Source organism: Mercenaria mercenaria, chromosome 2 (genome assembly GCF_021730395.1).
Source record: "Mercenaria mercenaria strain notata chromosome 2, MADL_Memer_1, whole genome shotgun sequence".
NCBI lineage: Eukaryota > Metazoa > Mollusca > Bivalvia > Venerida > Veneridae > Mercenaria > Mercenaria mercenaria.
In genome coordinates this window covers 2758370-2777003 of record NC_069362.1, presented here as the reverse complement: position 1 = coordinate 2777003, position 18634 = coordinate 2758370, and the positions used below count along the sequence as shown (strand labels likewise).

General features: G+C 36.8%; 1 protein-coding gene across 1 annotated transcript in view; it reads right to left on the bottom strand.

Moving 5' to 3' along the window:
- Window positions 1–2370: 2370 nt before the first annotated feature.
- Window positions 2371–18634, bottom strand: part of LOC123561923 (uncharacterized) — a 54836-nt gene continuing 38572 nt past the window's right edge. Inside the window, exons 9-14 of the mRNA XM_053528376.1 lie at window positions 17286–17424; window positions 14452–14552; window positions 13048–13136; window positions 10522–11055; window positions 5812–6017; window positions 2371–2567 (exon numbers count right to left, since the gene is read on the bottom strand). Of these exons, the coding sequence (XP_053384351.1) occupies window positions 2427–2567; window positions 5812–6017; window positions 10522–11055; window positions 13048–13136; window positions 14452–14552; window positions 17286–17424 (1210 nt within the window). The 3' untranslated portion in view covers window positions 2371–2426. The remainder of the gene's footprint in view (window positions 2568–5811; window positions 6018–10521; window positions 11056–13047; window positions 13137–14451; window positions 14553–17285; window positions 17425–18634) is intronic.

Genomic DNA, 18634 nt, shown 5'->3' with positions numbered 1-18634 from the left:
TCTACAGTGTTTACAAGCTTTTCCTTTAATTTGACCTGGTGACCTAGTTTTTGATTCCAGATGACCCAATATCGAACTCGTCCAAGACTTTATTAAGGATAGCACACCGTCTAAGTTTCATTAAGATTGGGCCAAAATTGTGACCTCTAGAGTGTTAACAAGCTTTTCCTTTGATTTGACCTAGTGACCTAGTTTTTGACCCCACCTGACCCAGATTTGAACTTGAGCTAAAGATCATCAAGATTAACTTTCTGACCAAGTTTTATGAAGATACAGTCATTAATGTGGCCTCTACAGTGTTAACAAACTTTAACTTTTATTTGACCTGGTGACCTAGTTTTTGACCCCAGATGACCCAATATCAAACTCGTCCAAGACTTTATTGAGGATAACACTCTGACCAAGTTTCATTAAGATTGGGTCAAAACTGTGACCTCTGGAGTGTTAACAAGCTTTTCCTTTGATTTGACCTGGTGACCTAGTTTTTGACCCCAGATGACCCAATATCAAACTCGTCCAAGATTTTATTAAGGTTAACATTCTGACCAAGTTTCATTAAGATTGGGCCAAAAATGTGAACTCTGGAGTGTTAACAAGCTTTTCCTTTGATTTGACCTGGTGACCTAGTTTTTGACCCCATATGACCCAATATCAAACTCTTCCAAGATTTTATTGAGGGTAACATTCTGACCAAGTTTCATTAAGATTGGGCCAAAATTGTGACCTCTAGAGTGTTAACAGTCAAATTGTTGACGACGGACACAGGGTGATCACAAAAGCCCACCTTTGGGCACTTCATGCTCAGGTGAGCTAAAAACCCTAAAAAACAAGAAAGTAGTGGACTGTCTTAATTATTTGAAATCGGTCCTTATTTGGTTTATATCAGTTGTTCAAGGAGATATTTATCAGATGGGAAGATGGGAAGTGTTTCCAAATCATCTTCATAAAGGGTACAAAAACAAACATTCAAATAATGTTCAAGTAAGGTGACCTTTATTTTGTTTCCATTTTCTGATGATAATGTATATTGACGATGATCTATATTCACACACAAAAAAAGGTACAATTCTCTGCACCATAATTTTCATCATTTATGTAAACACTTGGGCTGTCCTGTGCCAAAATCAGCATGGGACAAAAAATAAAATGAAGATAACAAAATATCCATGAAGAATATTATTTTACCTTTCAAATATGAAACTTTGATGAAATATTCTTCACTGTTTCTAGAAATTTTTAAAATTAGTTACGGAATATGTTTAGAGACATTGTGTCGAGAATAATGGGAAGGCAGTATAATGTTATCATATTAGGCATTGTATATTTCATGTCATTTATGTGATAGATTATCACATGATATTTTGGGGATCCTATTGTATAACTATTTTTTTTTTATTATTGTTTTGCATTACACAATTATTTCTTAGAGATCCCCCTTCCTTGTAAAGTTTTTTGGTAGGGCACTGGTTACTGTGAATTTCTCAACTCGGTTTATTCTGATAGAATGAACTCAGTTTACTTTAATGTTGTAATGACCCATTTTATTTTGCAAACTGAATACTTTAGCCACATGCTCTGAAGAGCATTACTTGTAAGTTTGTTAATTACTGGTATGTTATGTTTATTACATCTGTGATTTGTGTTTCTTATGTACATTGTGTTTGGAACCACTTTTCAGAAAATTAAAATACGACTTATGCTTCAACATCTACTAGCAACATGGCCTGATTAAAGAAATATCACCTTTTTTGCGCAATATTTAAGGTTTCAAAGTAGGCATTGAGAAACAAAAATCAAACAACACCAAATCATAGGAAGAAAGAGTTGTTTGACATGAAAATTGAACAGCATGTAAAGCATGTATATAGTCTCTATCGCATACACAAGGAATTTCTTTATTTGACCTAGTGACCTACTTCTTGACCCCAGATGACCCACATTCCAACTCAACCTAGATTTCATCAAGGCCATCATTCTGACCAAATTTCACGAGGACCAATTGAAAAACACAGTCTCTATCGCATACACAAGGGTTTTCTTTGATTTGACCTTGTGACCTAGTTTTTGACATCAGATAACCCATATTCAATACTCGACCTAGATTTCATCAAGACAATCATTTCGACCAAATTTCATGGAGATCTGTTGAAAAATACAGCCTCTATCACATACACAAGCTAAATGTTAACAGACAGACAGACGACAGACAAATGCTGGACATCAAGCGATCACAAAAACTCACCTGAGCGTGTTATGCTATAAAAAAACAGCAACGATTTGTACAAATGTTTCAGTCGTGGATTCTTTATGTTATTCACACCTATTTGTATGTAACTGTTTGTATCTCAGAAATAAAATGCCAATACATGCTCACTAATGCCACATTTCTTTATTTCAAACAAGACTTTTCTTGGCCAGACATATAATCAAGTGATTTTTGCAAAAGTCATTGCAGAGTAAACATTTCCATTTTCTTCTCGTCCAGGTAAAATCACCACAAACAAACTGTTGCTAGGCAATCCCATCATGATTTTCCAAAATCGACGATCCAACTTCCATAAACATTTCTAAAGAGAAAGTAAACTTTTATGAGGATAAAAATACTAAGAGAAGCAATCTGACAGTGTGATAAACTTTACAGAGCCATTGATCATGTTGATCCTAAAAATAATATATCAAAGCATCTTCCTCTAGAAACGGAAACAATTACAGAACTGGAGTCTGATACCTTTGAGCCACTTACCTGAAAACAAGGACCTAAGTGGAACTAAGTCACCTTGTGATGTTTGAAAACAGTAGTTGTAACACGTTCAAAGTGTTGACAGACTGACAGACACCAGAACATTAACTCATCTGTTTAAAAACAGGCATGTAAAAGTGAAGTTCAACAAGAGGACCATGATGGCCCTATATTGCTAACCTGAGTTTAGTTGCTTGTTTAAACAAATTTCTTTCCTTAAGCTTCACTGACAACAAGCAAATTTGATGAATTGGTATCCCCCGCTGAAAGGGCTTGAGGTAAGGAATGGTAAAAAAATATTTCTGGCAAAAAAAGTAAGGATGTTACTAATAAGCAAATAATTTCATAAGTCAAAAACATATTAACAGAAAATGAATGCTTTTATTTTTGAGGGGGGGGGGGGGGGGGGGGGGGGGGGGGCAGCAGGGGTGACTAGGTGAGGGCACAAAGAGTGAGGTGGGGGAATGGTGCAACTCTGCATGCCAATAAATATTCATGGAAGGTTTGAAAAAAAAAATAATAAAAAGGAATGATTTTTTTATGGGGGTGGGGGGGGGGGGGGGGGGGGGGGGAGAGGGAGGGTGTGTGACCAAGGCAAGGTGGTGACCAGGTGTGGGTACATAAATTCACATGATTATACTAAATGTTCATGGAAAAGAATGAAAGAAGTTTAATGAAATTCTGCCAATGGGTTGGTTTGTTATGTGCAAATCTGTAGATTTTTAAAAAATTAAAGGGCAATAATCTAAGGAAATTGAAAAAACAATGACCGGCATCATCGAAGTATGTTGGTTCATATTTATTTCAAGTTTCATGAAATTCTACCAGCTTGTTACTGAGAAATGGCTGCAGATGTAGATTTTTTATTAAATCAAGGGCAATAACTCTAAGGAAAATTGACCAATCCGATAAAAAATTTGACGGGCATCATCGCAGTATGCTGGTGCATGTTTATGTCAAGTTTTATGAAATTCTACCGGATAGTTACTGAGAAATGGCTGCGGACAGACATTTTTCATTTAATCAAGGGCAATAACTCTAAGGGAAATTGACCAATAAAAAAAAAAAACTTGACGGGCATCATCGCAGTATGTTGGTTCATGTTTATTTCAAGTTTCATGAAATTCTACCTGCTAGCTACTGAGAAATGGCTGCGGACGGATGGACGCACGCACGGACGGACAATGCCATTTCAATATCCCCTCCCAATTTCATCGGCAGTGATAAAAACTAGGTGAGTACGTATGTCGGTAAATAGCTATACATAGCTAATGTCTTCCTGTTTATATATCTGCACCCATTTGAAATAAAATTTGCATTGTATTGTATCGGGTAGGTCATGGTAAAAATTATTCAAGGTAAATACTGAAAGCTGCTTAAAAATTAAACTGGTTGTCCAAATTTTCTTGCTGTAGCTTCAAAAACAAGAAAGTAGGTCAGCAGTTCAGGGTTAAGAATATTAAAGATGAGTACTGATATCAGTATCAAAAGTTATAAATGTGATCCAAATTTCTATGCTGTACCTTAAAAAACAAGAAAGTAGGTCAGTAGGTCATCTTTGAGATAATTCTATATAAATATTGAAATCTGTATCAAACATTGTGCTTGTGGTGTAAATTTCTTTGCAACTGCTTCAAAAACAAGTCAGTCAAGGTAAAACAAGGGATCACTTTGGTGTGACCTATACTGACCCAATGGCAATGATTTGAAAAATCTTGGTATATCAGAACAAATACTAAATATGTAAGCTCTCAGCCTTACGGTTTAAGACAATTTTTTTAAAGGTTTTTCACCGTACAAGTCTATTAAAACTATGTGACCCACGGGGCGGAGCTATATTTGACCCCAGGGAAATAATTTGAACAATCTTGGTAGAGGACCACTAGATGATGCTACTAATCAAATATCAAAGCCCTTGGTCCAGTGGTTTTGGACAAGAAGATTTTCAAAGTTTTTCCCTATATAAGTCTATAATTATATACCATGTGACCCCAGTGATTGGGCAAACTTTGACCCTAGGGAGATAATTTGAAAAAAAATTGGTAGAGGACCACTAGATGATACTACATACCAAGCATCAAAACCCTAGGACTTGTAGTTTTGGAGAAGAAGGTTTACAAAATTTTCTAAATATAAGTCTATGTTAACCATGCGACCACCCAGGGTTAGGCCATATTTGACCCCAGGAGGATAATTTGAAGAAACTTTTTAGAGCACCACTAAATGATGATACATACTAAATACCTAAGACCTGTTGTTTTGGACAAGATTTTCAAAGTTTTTCCCTATATAAGTCTATAATTATATACCATGTGACCCAAGGGCGGGGCCATATTTCAGCATAGTGGGGGGAATTTGTACAAACTTGGTAGAGGACCACTAGATGATACTACATGCCAAATATCTAAGCCCTAGGACTTGTAGTTTTGGAAAAGAAGATTTTCAAAATTTTCCCTATATAAGTCTATGTAAAGCATTTGACCCCCAGGGCGAGATAATATGACCCCAGGGGGACAATTTGAATAAACCTGGTAGAGCACGACTAGATGATGATACATACTAAATATCAAAGCCCTATGACCTGTGGTTTTGGAAAAGAAAAATTTTTTGGACAAGAAATTTTTTTAAGTTTTTTTCTTTCGGTTGACATGGCAACCAGAGTTCTGTATGGAATTCAATTCTTTTATCAATTTTTAAAGAAGACCATCAAAGAAACATCCCTGTGAAGTTTCATCAAAATTGGCTAATTAGTTAAGGAAGAGATGTTGTTTAAAGGAAAGTGTGGAGGGACGCCGGGCGATCACAATAGCTCACCCCAAGCACTTTGTGCTCAGGGTGAGCTAAAAACATGGCAAGACAAGATTACAGGATATAAATCTACACCTTTGACTGTTGCCTAACATTAAATTTAGAACAGTCTTAGAAAATGCCCTAAAATTATCCCTAAATTACCAATAGTTATCATCCTATAGGGAGTAAAAAGGATCGATAGAGTTAAAATTTGAAAAAAAAAAAAACAATAAAAACTGAGTCCAGAGGTTAAAATACCTGTGATATTTAAGCATACAGACCTTTGTTTCCTCATCATCATTTGATTGGTTGGTTAACTGATTCTCTTTCAGATAATTCTTGTAGCCATATAAATGTGTGAAACAAAATCCTACATCCTTTATTTTCTCTAATGTCTGTCTTTCACTGTCTTTATCTTTCTTACAAGTGATTATAGGTAAGGACTGTGGATACAGATTGACACTGCTAGGTTCATCTATTATTGCACCTGAAAAATAAAATGTGTATACCGAATACTGTAAAATCCTTTTATTTCATTGAGATAAAATTTTGTACTTTCTGCCATAATAGTTTTCTAGTGGAACCCTTAATCCAACAGTTTCGAGTTTAACAAGATTTAACCTTATTTAATTAATTTAACCTATTGACCTCAAAATCAACAAAGTCATCAGCTGGTCATAATCAACCTCCCTATTAAATTTGTGATCCTAGGCCCAAGCATTCTCAAGGTACCGTCCAAAAAGGGTTTAACTGTTCCAAGTCAATGAGACCTTGACCTTTGGCCTACTGACCTTAAAATCTAAAGGGGTCATCTACTGGTCATGACCAACCTCCCTATCAAGTTTCATGATCCTAAGCCCAAGTGTTCTCAGGTAATTGTCTGGAAACGGTTTTAATGTTCCGAGTCACTGTAACCTTGACGTACTGACCTCAAAATCAATAGGAGTCATGTGCTGGTCATGATGAATCTCTGTATCATCTTGCATGACCCTTGACTCAAGCATTCTCAAGTTATCATCCAGAAACCCTTTAACTGTTCCTGGCAAATTTGACCTTGAATTTCGGCCTAATGACCTCAAAATCTGTAGGGGTCATCTGCTAGTCATGACCAATCTCCCTATCAATTTTCCTGATTCTAGGCCCAAGCGTTCTTGAGTTATTGCCGGAATCCGTTTTACTGTTCCTGGTCACTGTGACCTTGACCTTTGACCTACTGATCTCAAAATCAAAAGGGGTCGTTTGCTAATGATGACCAACCTCTCTATCAACTTTCATGATCCTAGGCCCAAGCAATCTTCAGTTGTCATCTGGAAACTGTTTAACTGTTCAGGGGCACTGTGACCTTGATCTTTGAGATACTGACCTCAAAATTTATAGGGGTCATCTCCTGGTCATGACCACACTTCCTATCAACTTTCATGATCCTAAGCCTATATGCATTCTTGAGCTATCATCTGGAAACTGTTTAACTGTTCAGGGTCACAATGACCTTGACCTTTGACACACCAATTTCAAAATCAATAGGGATCATCTTCTGGTCATGACCAACTTTCCTATCAACTTTCATGATCCTAGGCCAAAGCGTTCTTGTGTTATCATTTGGAAACTGTTTAACTGTTCAGGGTCATTATGACCTTGACCTTTTACATACAGATATCAAAGTCAATAGAAGTCATCTGCTGGTGATGACCAACCTTCCTATCAACTTTCATGATCCTAGGCCAAAGCTTTCTTGAGTTATCATCTGGAAACAGATTGGTATACATTCTGACCAACAGACCAACCAACATCTGCAAAACAATATACCCCTCCTTTGAAAGGGGGCTTAACAAGAGGACCGTTGTAATGTTGAAAACTGAACCCCATAGAATAATGCCACCCCAAAACTATTCCCCACCACAGCCCTCATTATTTTTTATCCCCCTGGTCATTATTTTATATAGAATAGTGCCTCTATATAGGGGGTCATAATATTATGACTACCCCACCTGTAGAAGAATGACCCTCACATAGAATTGTAACCCCCTTTCATTTTATAAGGGGTGTCAGTCTTTTATAGAAAAGGGGTCATTATTCTATATAAAATAATGACCGGGCATTATTATTCTATTGCGGTCAGTTTACAACGTTACAACGGCATGCTCCAACATTGCAGACAGAGAACAAACTGACTAGGGTTTTCATCCCCTGCTTTGGATCTACATGATTTAACATTAATGGAGCATTTGATCAACATAAATTTACTTTACACACCCAAAGCAAACTTCATAGTATATTAAGTGGGTGTGATATGATAATACATATATATCTGTTGAAAGAGCTTCAAGCGCCTGTGCATTATGTTACTGTTTATGGTCATATATAATACACACATCACATTTCTTGCAAAAATAAAATTTTTCACTCATTATTCAGTGCTTGTTAACAGGGCTCTCGCGAGTGGGCGAAATGAGCGAAATGGGCACTTTGGAACTTTAAACTTCGCTCAAAACTAACCTCAAAGCGAAATGCAAGTTGCCCCATTTTCTTTGATATCCGCATTCGCTAATTACCGCTACCTGGACTATTGACAATTTGCATGGTGTCAAAATGAATATTGAATACACAGAGACACACGCCGATAGCATAATTTAAGCTCTGCCTACTTCAGTGTTCAGCCAATTAGCGCCGCAGTTATGTCTTTGACACTTTGCGTTTAATTGTTAACATGTTCGAGTGCAAAAATCAATGTTTCATAAAGAAATTGCTGATTAACTGTTCCATTAATTGGAATATTGTACACAATTATTTGTTATCTATAGTAAAAGAATGACATGTAATGTATTAACTACGTTAAATTGCCTTCCATCGATGAATTGATTTGAATATGTAGTTTACACAGTTTACTTTCAGTTTTATACGAGCAAGATATTGTTCACCAAGGTGGTGACTCCGTGTTAATAATAAATACTTCATACAGATATCATCAAAAATCAGCTGGTTAGATTAACAGCATCGGCTTGAATTTTAAAAACGACTTTTTTTCTGAATTTTGTAATGAAACAATAACCACTGTATGGGAAATGACCTGAGAAAATGAATGGTCACTTCAATGTTTTTTATACAGAAACAAGAAAATTACAGCCACCTTTCGTATCACTCAACAGCATTGCTGTAGGAAACTTCTTCCTAAAGTCTGCCCACTTCTCACAAAAAAATTGGACCTAGCTAGACCCCTGTGTTAAGTACAGGATTTCTAATTTATCAGTCATGCAAGCACCTGCTTTTCCAGCCCTGAGTTTACTGCTCTAAATCTGTTACACCTTGGAAAACTAGAAAATGCTTTTGTAAAAAAGCGCATGTCTCCCCCAATGCAAAGTCCTATAGGCAAGAAGTCAATAGGGGTCAGGAGCGAAAGTCAAAGAGACACTGATGGTTGGCTGCAATAGGGATCATCTACTTGGCATGTCCAGTCATCCTGCTAAATTTCAACACTTTTGGCCTAGTGGTTCTCAAGTCACTGTTCAGGCTCCTGTGACCTTGACCTTTGATCAAGTGACCTCAAAATAAATAGGGGTCATCTACTCTGCATGTCCAATCATCCTATTAAGTTTCAACATTGTAGGTCAAGTGGTTCTCAAGTTATTTCCAAAAAATGATTTTACATGAACAGGCCACTGTGACCTTGACCTTTAATAGACTGACCCCAAAATCAATAGGGGTCATCTACTCTGCATGTTCAATCATCCTATATAGTTTCAACATTCTGGGTCAAGTGGTTCTCAAGTTATTGATCGGAACTGGTTATCAATGTTCAGGCCCCTGTGACCTTGACCTTTAACGGAGTGATCCCAAAAACAATAGGGGCCATTTACTCTGCATGAACAATCATCCTATGAAGTTCCAACATTCTGGGTCGAGAGGTTCTCAAGTTATTGATTGGAAATGGTTTTCCATGTTCAGGCCCCTGTGGCCTTGACCTTTAACAGAGTGACCCTAAAATCGTTAGGGGTCATCTACTCTGCATGACCAATCATCCTATGAAGTTTCATCATTCTGGGTCAAGTGGTTCTCAAGTTACTGACCGGAAATGGTTTTCAATGTTCAGGCCCCTGTGACCTTGACCTTTCACAGAGTGACCCCATAATCGTTAGGGGTCATCTACTCTGCATGACCAATCATCCTATTAAGTTTCAACATTCTGGGTCAAGTGGTTCTCAAGTTACTGACCGGAAATGGTTTTCAATGTTCAGGCCCCTGTGACCTTGACCTTTGACGGAGTGACCCCAAAATCAATAGGGGTCATCTACTCTTCATGATCAATCATCCTATGAAGTTTCAACATTCTGGGTCAAGTGGTTCTCTAGTTATTGATCGGAAATGGTTTTCAATGTTCAGGCCCCTGTGACCTTGACCTTTGACGGAGTGACCCCAAAATCAATAGGGGTCATCTATTCTTCATGATCAATCATCCTATGAAGTTTCAACATTCTGGGTCAAGTGGTTCTCAAGTTATTGATTGGAAATGGTTTTCAATGTTCAGGCCCCTGTGACCTTGCCCTTGACGGAGTGACCCCAAAATCAATAGGGGTCATCTACTCTTCATGACCAATCATCCTATGAAGTTTCAACATCCTGGGTCAAGTGGTTCTCTAGTTATTGATCGGAAATGGTTTTCAATGCTCAGGCCCCTGTGACCTTGACCTTTGACGGAGTGACCCCAAAAACAATTGGGGTCGTCTACTCCAGCAGCCCTACAACCTTATGAAGTTTGAAGGTTCTAGGTCAAATGGTTCTCCAGTTATTGCTCGGAAATGAAATGTGACGTACGGACGGACGGACAGACGGACTGACGGAAGGACGGACGGACAGACGGATGGACGGACAGGGCAAAAACAATATGTCTCCTGGGGGAGACATAATAATTCAAAACCTGTATCACTGATTAAAACAAACTTTGAAAAAGATACAAGTAAAGTCATAATAAGAAATTTGACAATAATCAAGCTTACCTTCACGCCTTTGCAACCTCTGGTTTTGTATTCTGTGAAGAAAATTTTCGATGAATTTGCTGCCTTCATTTTGAAAGAAAAGTCTTCTCTTCCAAATATCAGAATTTTCCCTATTGTGTGACGTTAATGTTTTAGTTAAATTGGAAGATTCACATTGTCCACTAAGTTTATCACTAGTAGCCTTGTCTGTCTCTAGTGTTGCATCTTTGTTGTCACTTTGATTACAACCACTCTCTGCTACATCTGTCACATTTTCACTTCCTTTCTGTTCATTTTCAGTTTCCATTACACTTTTAGCATTTGTGTTTTCATTTCTTTTTTCAGTTATTTCCCTTGTGGGACTTGTGTCGTCATCAACAGTATCAGTTACATCTGTGTCTCTGCTGTTATTTTCAGTATCCTCCTCTATAGGTTTATTATCATCCTCATCAGGATTGTTTACTCCATCAGATGTATTAGGAGTATTTGCAATACTACCGTTAACAGAATCTGATAAATCTGGCTCCAGCATTGATATATCACCAAACTCTATGTCTGAAAAATGTATCAGTATATATTTTCAGGCAATGGAAAATTAGTGCATTTAGTTAAGATTTAAAAGAATGAATATGCCAACTTAACAGAAACAAACAAGAGGACCATGATGGTCCTGAATTGCTCACCTGTTCCCACATGACCTAGTTTTGAGTATGACGTCGTTTTTTCTATTATTTGACATAGTGACCTAGTTTTTGAGCTCATGTGACCCAGTTTTGAACTTGACCTAGATATCATCAAGATAAAAATTCTGACCAATTTTCATGAAGATTCATTGAAAAATATGGCCTCGAGAGAGGTCAAAAGATTTTTCAAATTTTAGACCTACTGACCTAGTTTTTGACCGCAGTTGACCCAGTTTCAAACTTGACCTAGATATCATCAAGATGAACATTCAGACAAACTTTCATACAGATCCCATGAAAAGTATGGCCTCTAGAGAAGTCACAAGGTTTTTTTTATTATTTGACCTACTGACCTAGTTTTTTATGTCACGTGACCCAGTTTCAAACTTGGCCTAGATATCATCAAAATGAACAATCTGACCAATTTTCATGAAGATCCATTCAAGGGTATGGCCTCTAGAAAGGTCACAAGGTTTTTCTATTTTAAGACCTACTGACCTAGATTTTGATTGCAGTTGACCCAGTTTCAAACTTGAACCATATATCATCAAGATAAATATTCAGACCAACTTTCATACAGATTCCATGAAAAATATGACCTCTAGAGAGGTCACAAGATTTTTTCATTATTTGACCTACTGACCTACATTTTGATGACACGTGACCCACTTGACCTAGGTATCATCAAGATGAACATTCTGACCAATTTATATGAAGATCCATTCACAAGTATAGCCTCTAGAGAGGTCACAAGGTTTTTCTATTTTTAGACCTACTGACCTAGTTCTTGATTGCATGTGACCTATTTTTTGATTGCACATAACCCAGTTTCGAACTTGAACTAGATATCATCAAGATGAACATTCAGACCAACTTTCATACAGATCCCATGAAAAATATAGCCTTTAGAGAGGTCACAAGGTTTTTCTATTATTTGACCTACTGGCCTAGTTTTTGATGGCACGTGACCCAGTTTCGTACTTGACCTAGATATCATCAAGGTGAACATTCTGACCAATTTTCATGAAGATCTTTGAAATATATGGCCTCTAGAGAGGTCACAAGGTTTTTCTATTTTTAGACCTACTGACCTAGTTTTTGACCGCACGTGACCCAGTTTCGAACTTGACCTAGATATCATCAAGGTGAACATTCTGACCTATTTTCATAAAGACCCAATGAAAAATGTGACCTCTAGAGTGGTCACAAGCAAACATTTACGCACGGACGGATGACGGACGCTGCGTGGTCCCAAAAGCTCACCTTGTCACTTTGTGATAGGTGAGCTAAAAGATTATAACAGAATCGGTATGTGATCAATACTTGGCTTCTTAGAACTGCCAGATTTGTTTGCTTACACATATTTTCAATCCAGTAATCTTGTTCTAGTTGTGCAGAATATCCTGATTAAAAGTATTTAAATTATTGCTATCAATTATAATGCTTCATTATAACAGTACCTTATGTAATATTACATGGTTACTTAAATACATTGCTGGTCCATAGTTTGTGCTACTGACCTGTCTAAAGTCAAACACTAAATTTTGCTAGGCTTCAGTCGAAACTTGAAAATATAGGAAAATTTTATCATACACTTATTGAATGGCTTTGTCAATCAACAGTCAAAGCTACTGGTGGATGTCGTCATCGGCAACGGTCTTGACTATCGAGCAACAAGCCATTACATGAGTGAATACTATTGTCAAGGCATACTGCTTGGGACTTTGTGAGAAAACATGCAAATTTAGCCGCAGCTTTCATTTTTAACTTTTCATCATATCTGACCAATTTTAACATATTATCAAAATCAGTTAAAACAAGGCAAGACTTCTGTGTAATCTGCAAAAATGTAAGACTGGTTTACTGTTTCTGAGTTTTAGCAGCACAAGTTCCATGGTAGCCTGGGCATCCTCCACTGAATTGTGACCCTCATGGCCCTCCTGAATACCCTTTCTGAAATGAAAATATTCAAAAATCATGCTTTTGTTCAGCAATATTGACCAGTATCTCCAAATATGAAAGTTTGAGCTGATATATTGCAAAATGTTTTTGTAGGTGTTGACCTTATTGAATTGTCACGTGTTATACAAGGTTTCCTACATCACAGGTTGCCCACTTAGAGTGAACAGTGATAACAATGATTCAACAAAAGATTTATGAGATACACCAACATCTGAGAAGAATTAAAGTTGATAACAAGAGCTTGTACACACATAATGCCCCCTGGATGCATTAAGTATTTGCAAAAAGAACAGAAAGTATTTGGTCACTGTACACAAAAGTTCTACTGTTTTGGGTCAATGTGACCTTGACCTTTGATCTACTGACCTCAAAATGATTAGGGGTCATCTGCTGGTCAGGATCAACCTTTATATTAAATTGCGTTTAACCGTTTAACTGTTCCAGGTCACTTTGACCATTGACCTACTAATCTCAAAATCAACAGGGCTCATTTGCTGGTTATGACCAACCTCCCTTTCAATTTTCAAGATCCTAGGCTCAAGCATTCTTGAGTTATCATCTGGAAACGGACTGGTCTACATACCATTCGGCGCTGCAAAACAATTTACCTCTTCTTCGAAGGGGGCATGATAAACATTTTAGAAAAGTCCCACAAATCTGAAGGAATCGTGTAATTGGCTACAGCTATAAGGAACAAATGCATATTCTGGATTCTGTATGACATGAATTGTATTGTGTTGTATTGACGCTTGTTTGTAGTTGCTACCAGTAACCTGTACAGTTGACTCCTCCTGCATACTGTAATTATTTTAAGTTGGACGACAGTGCAAGATACAGAAGATGCTCCAATTCCAGAAGCTTTCCTGGTCCTTTAGCATGCAAGGTGTAAAGCACCTATATAAAAGACTCTTTTCTCAAACTTAATTTCTGGTTGGAAAAGCAGAGGTCTTGTACTATCAACCCCTAATTTCATAGTCAAACACTGATAGTCAAACACTGTTACCACAGGACCACTGTGTCCACTGTATGAATTACAACACAAGCTCCATGTGCAAAGGTGACAATGGTCATGCATCAAGGGTCATCAATGAAACCACAATATTTGACTGAATTTAATGAATGATCATAATCGTATATCAAAGTATTTGTATACAAGTTATAGAAATGAAATATTTGCCAAAAATGGATGATGTGTTTTTAATTTTCTTAAATGTATTTACATAAAGGCAACAAATGAAATCAATCAAGAAATCTCCAGTGAAAAGATTACAAAGACATATAATTGTATATGTATTGAGATGTGTACCTGAGAAATATAGAAGACAGTCTTTTCAAACCTGACTTAACTCTTCTGTTGCCAGTCAGGTTATATATCACACTAGTGTCGATAACATATGGATGGAAAATCTGTAAAACATTTATAGAAGTTAAGTTCATCACATGAAATATTCTGTCATCTATTATGAATGCAGCCCCAAAATATATTTCTACCCAAGAAAATGCAAAGTATAGAATGAACTTAATACTGCTAACTTCATATGATTCAGGATATTTATTTTGGGGTTTAAGCTGTTTTTCAACAGTATTTCAGTTATGTAACCGCAACCAGTGTTACTGATTCTGTACCAGTCCTGACTTGTTCTTCGCCAATGACTGAAAACACCCTCCACAATATAGTAAACAAGAGGGCCATGATGACTCTGGATCGCTCACCTGAGTAATATGAGCTACACAGACAAGTGTGACAAGTAAAATCAGGTAAGAAAGTAAAATATAAGTAAGCATTGAAATCTTTTCCCAGTTGTTCGGACAATAATTAATGTTTCAAATGTCAAACTGATGGTAAAATATTAAGGAAGTAGGTCATTATGTCATATACATGTCAGTGACAGCCAGTTTTAAGATCGGAGGCAAAACCAAATTTCAAGGCTGTATCTTAAAAAAACAGTAGGTAAAGGTCACAGTCATGTGGCCCCTAATTATTTGGGGTCATCAGGCAATTATAATTAAACAGTCTAGGAAATATGAGCAGATAGTTTTTTTAAGTATTTTTTCCTATTAATGCCATTTAAAAAATAAGTGGCCCCGGGGTGGGGCTTCAAATGGAGCCTTGCTCACGATTTGAACAATCTTAGTAAAGGACCATTAGACAATGACGAATGCAAATATCTAAGCTATGAGCCTCTTTGTTTCAGTATAACATTTTTTACGTTTTTCCTATAGCGCTCTATGTAAATTGAAGAGACCTAGGGGCGTGATCAATATTGACCTTGGGGTTATAACTGGAGCAATCTTGGTAAAATTTCACTAAACAAGAGGGTCATGAAGGCCCTGTATCGCTCACCTGACCTATTGACCTTAAGATCATCAAGATATTTTCATTAAGATATGGTCATAAATGTGGTCTCTACAGTTGTAACTAACTTTTCTTTGATTTAACCCGGTGACCTAGTTTTTGACCCCACATGACCCAGATTCGATCTTGACTTAAAGATCATCAAGATTAACATTCTGACTAAGTTTCATGAAGATAAAGTCATAAATGTGGCCTCTACAGTACTAACAAGCTTTTCCTTTGATTTGACCTAGTGACCTAGTTTTTAACCCAAGATGACCCAATATCAAACTCGTCCAAGATTTAATTGAGGGTAATATGCTGACCAAGTTTCATGAAGATTGGATCAAAATTGTGACCTTTGATTGGACCCGGTGACCTAGTTTTTGACCCCAGATTTTATTGAGGGTAACATTCTGACCAAGTTTCATTAAGACTGGGCCAAAATTGTGACCTCTAGAGTGTTAACAACTCTTCCTTTGATTTGACCTGGTGACGTAGTTTTTGATCCCAGATGACCCAATATCGAGCTCGTCCAAGATTTTATTGAGGGTAACATTCTGAATAAGTTTCATTAAGATTGGGCCAAAATTGTGACCTCTAGAGTGTTAACAGTCAAATTGTTGACGACGGACGGACGACAGACACAGGGCGATCACAAAAGCTCACCTTGAGCTAAAAATGAAACACGAAATACCTACGCTCTATGTCTTTAGGTTTCAGAGAAGAAGATTTTTGAAATTTATGAGATAGTCATATAGGGAAAATAAGCCTCACACCCTGGTGGCAGTTTTTGAACGAAATAGAATGGCTTGAGCAATTTTGCTAGAAAGGTACCTAGAAATCATTTCTACAAACTTAAATAACTTTGAAATCTGACTACCAGTCTCTATGAAGAAGATTTTGAAGCATGGTGTGAATCTGCCTAGGTTTTGAAAAAGATTTTTGAAATTCAAAATATAGCCATTGAGGAAAAATAAGCCCCATCCCCTGCTGGCCTTAATTTTTACCAAAAAATAATTTATATAACTTATGCTATTTTGATAAAGGGTCACCTAGAGTTCATCCCCACAACATATTTTTGAAATCCAGCTCACAGTTTCTGAGGAAAGTTCCATTCACTTGCCATGGCAACCACAGTTCTGTATGGATTTTTATTCTTTGGGCAAATTTGGAAGGGGCCACCCATGGATCTTTACTGCAAAGTTTGGTATAAATCTGCCAAGTAGTTTTGAAGAAGAATGTTTTTTAGAAAATGTTGACAGACGCATGGCAGATGATGGACATCAAGTGGCCGCAAAAGCTCACTTTGAGTCTATGGCAAAGCTGAGCTAAACTGAATCACTTCAGTCACAGAGTCTTTAACCAAATTACACCTTGTAGGTATCAAAACTGTATTTTCTCAAATCATTATCATAGTGGTCTAACTTGACTGAAACAGGATATTTAGGCAAAAATAACTATAAAGTTGTAGTATAAAACAATTAACTTCAATTCAAGCAGTTTTACAGTGCAAGGAGCATGCAATAGAAAAATAATTTAAAATGTACTGGTAAACTTGATTTAATGTACATACTGGAAGACATTTCCATATAACATATTGATGAAACAATAATTGTGAAAGCAAATGAATACTCAGTATTTCGACCAAGTAAATTTAGATCAAGTAATACATATATGCAGTGAACAGATCGAATCTGTTCTGTGCTGTACCTGTATGTACATAGGCCACTTTTGCTCTCATCCCAAGAAAAAATTTGTTCTATTGTTCAAGAAAAAATGTTATTATAAAATGGTGAAGTTACCTTCATACTTGCTAGATCCCCACAGATGGACTGACCACACAAAATGGCATCAGGTGGGAGATATGTCTGTATAACCCACTGAACATCTTGTAGTCTCGTTGTCACCGGATCTAATATTTCCTTGGTTATTCCGCTGAATCTGTAAAATAAAAGTGGGATTTCCATTTTTATTTGCATCAAATCCAGTTCTTTATGAGAAAATGTTGTGGTATCAAGACGCATATGTCATCATAAACATTTGCTTTAGTTAGTCGGAAAAAGTCTAAATGCTTACTTGCATAGGGTTGGCGATTTTAACTTGTCTGTTTTTGTCACGGACTATTTTCTACTCGTCTTTGTGATTTTATTTTTATTGGGTTTAACATCAGCTTTTCAAGGTGGAGGAAGACCCAAAGTGCTCCATCATGCATTATTTCATAAAGGGCAGGCACCTGGATAGAACCACCAACCACCCGTAAGCCAGGTAGGTATCTTCTCTCATGAAAAATTCTATGCCGCAAGGCTTGAACTCACAATGCTGAGGAGCAAGTGATTTGAAGTCAGCAACCTTAACCACTAGGCCGAAGAGGCCCCTGTCTGTATAATGGTTATATAGTAAACTTCTACTTGTCCTTACGGGCTCTGGGATAAGCTAGCCATGTTAGATTTTCCTCCCATAAAATTGCTGTGAAAAGTCTGCTTTAAATTAAATGTCACAAATTATTAATTCAAACATGAAAACAGGGATTCTACACTAGCTAAGGGTAGAACGAAACATTTTAACAATGAATATAGTGGTTTTAGGAATGAATATCAAACTTTTTCAGAAATAAAATACACATGCCCTATAATTACGTTACATTTAATAAATGCTTTTCTTTAATTATCTTGATTATTAGACAGTAAAATTCAACTCGAGACTGACAGAAAGGTTTTAGATTATTACAGAATATATTTTGGTTTACAAGTAAAACATTCTAAAAAGTTAATTTTATCAAATCTAAACAAATTCAAAAAAATATTGTTACTTTCAGATCAGACCTGTTGTTTTGTGCTTATCATGAAATACTGGAATGAATCATTGAAACAAAATTGATATTTTCAATAATTAAAAACAGTCCAAAATATCATCTTTATTCTTCACTAGTATGTAGCTACACTTGAATGTATAAATCAATAAAGATATTTGTAAAACCTAGACAAACATAAAGATATACCGGTAAGCTCCACTGCAATAAATGTACTAAAAGAAATCTGGAAATTTCATATTTGACCATTTTTCAACTCAGACATCATGATACAGTCAAACTCGCTTTATTAAAAACTCATCTGGACCTGGGAGTTGAAGATGAACTTCGATGAGTCGAACT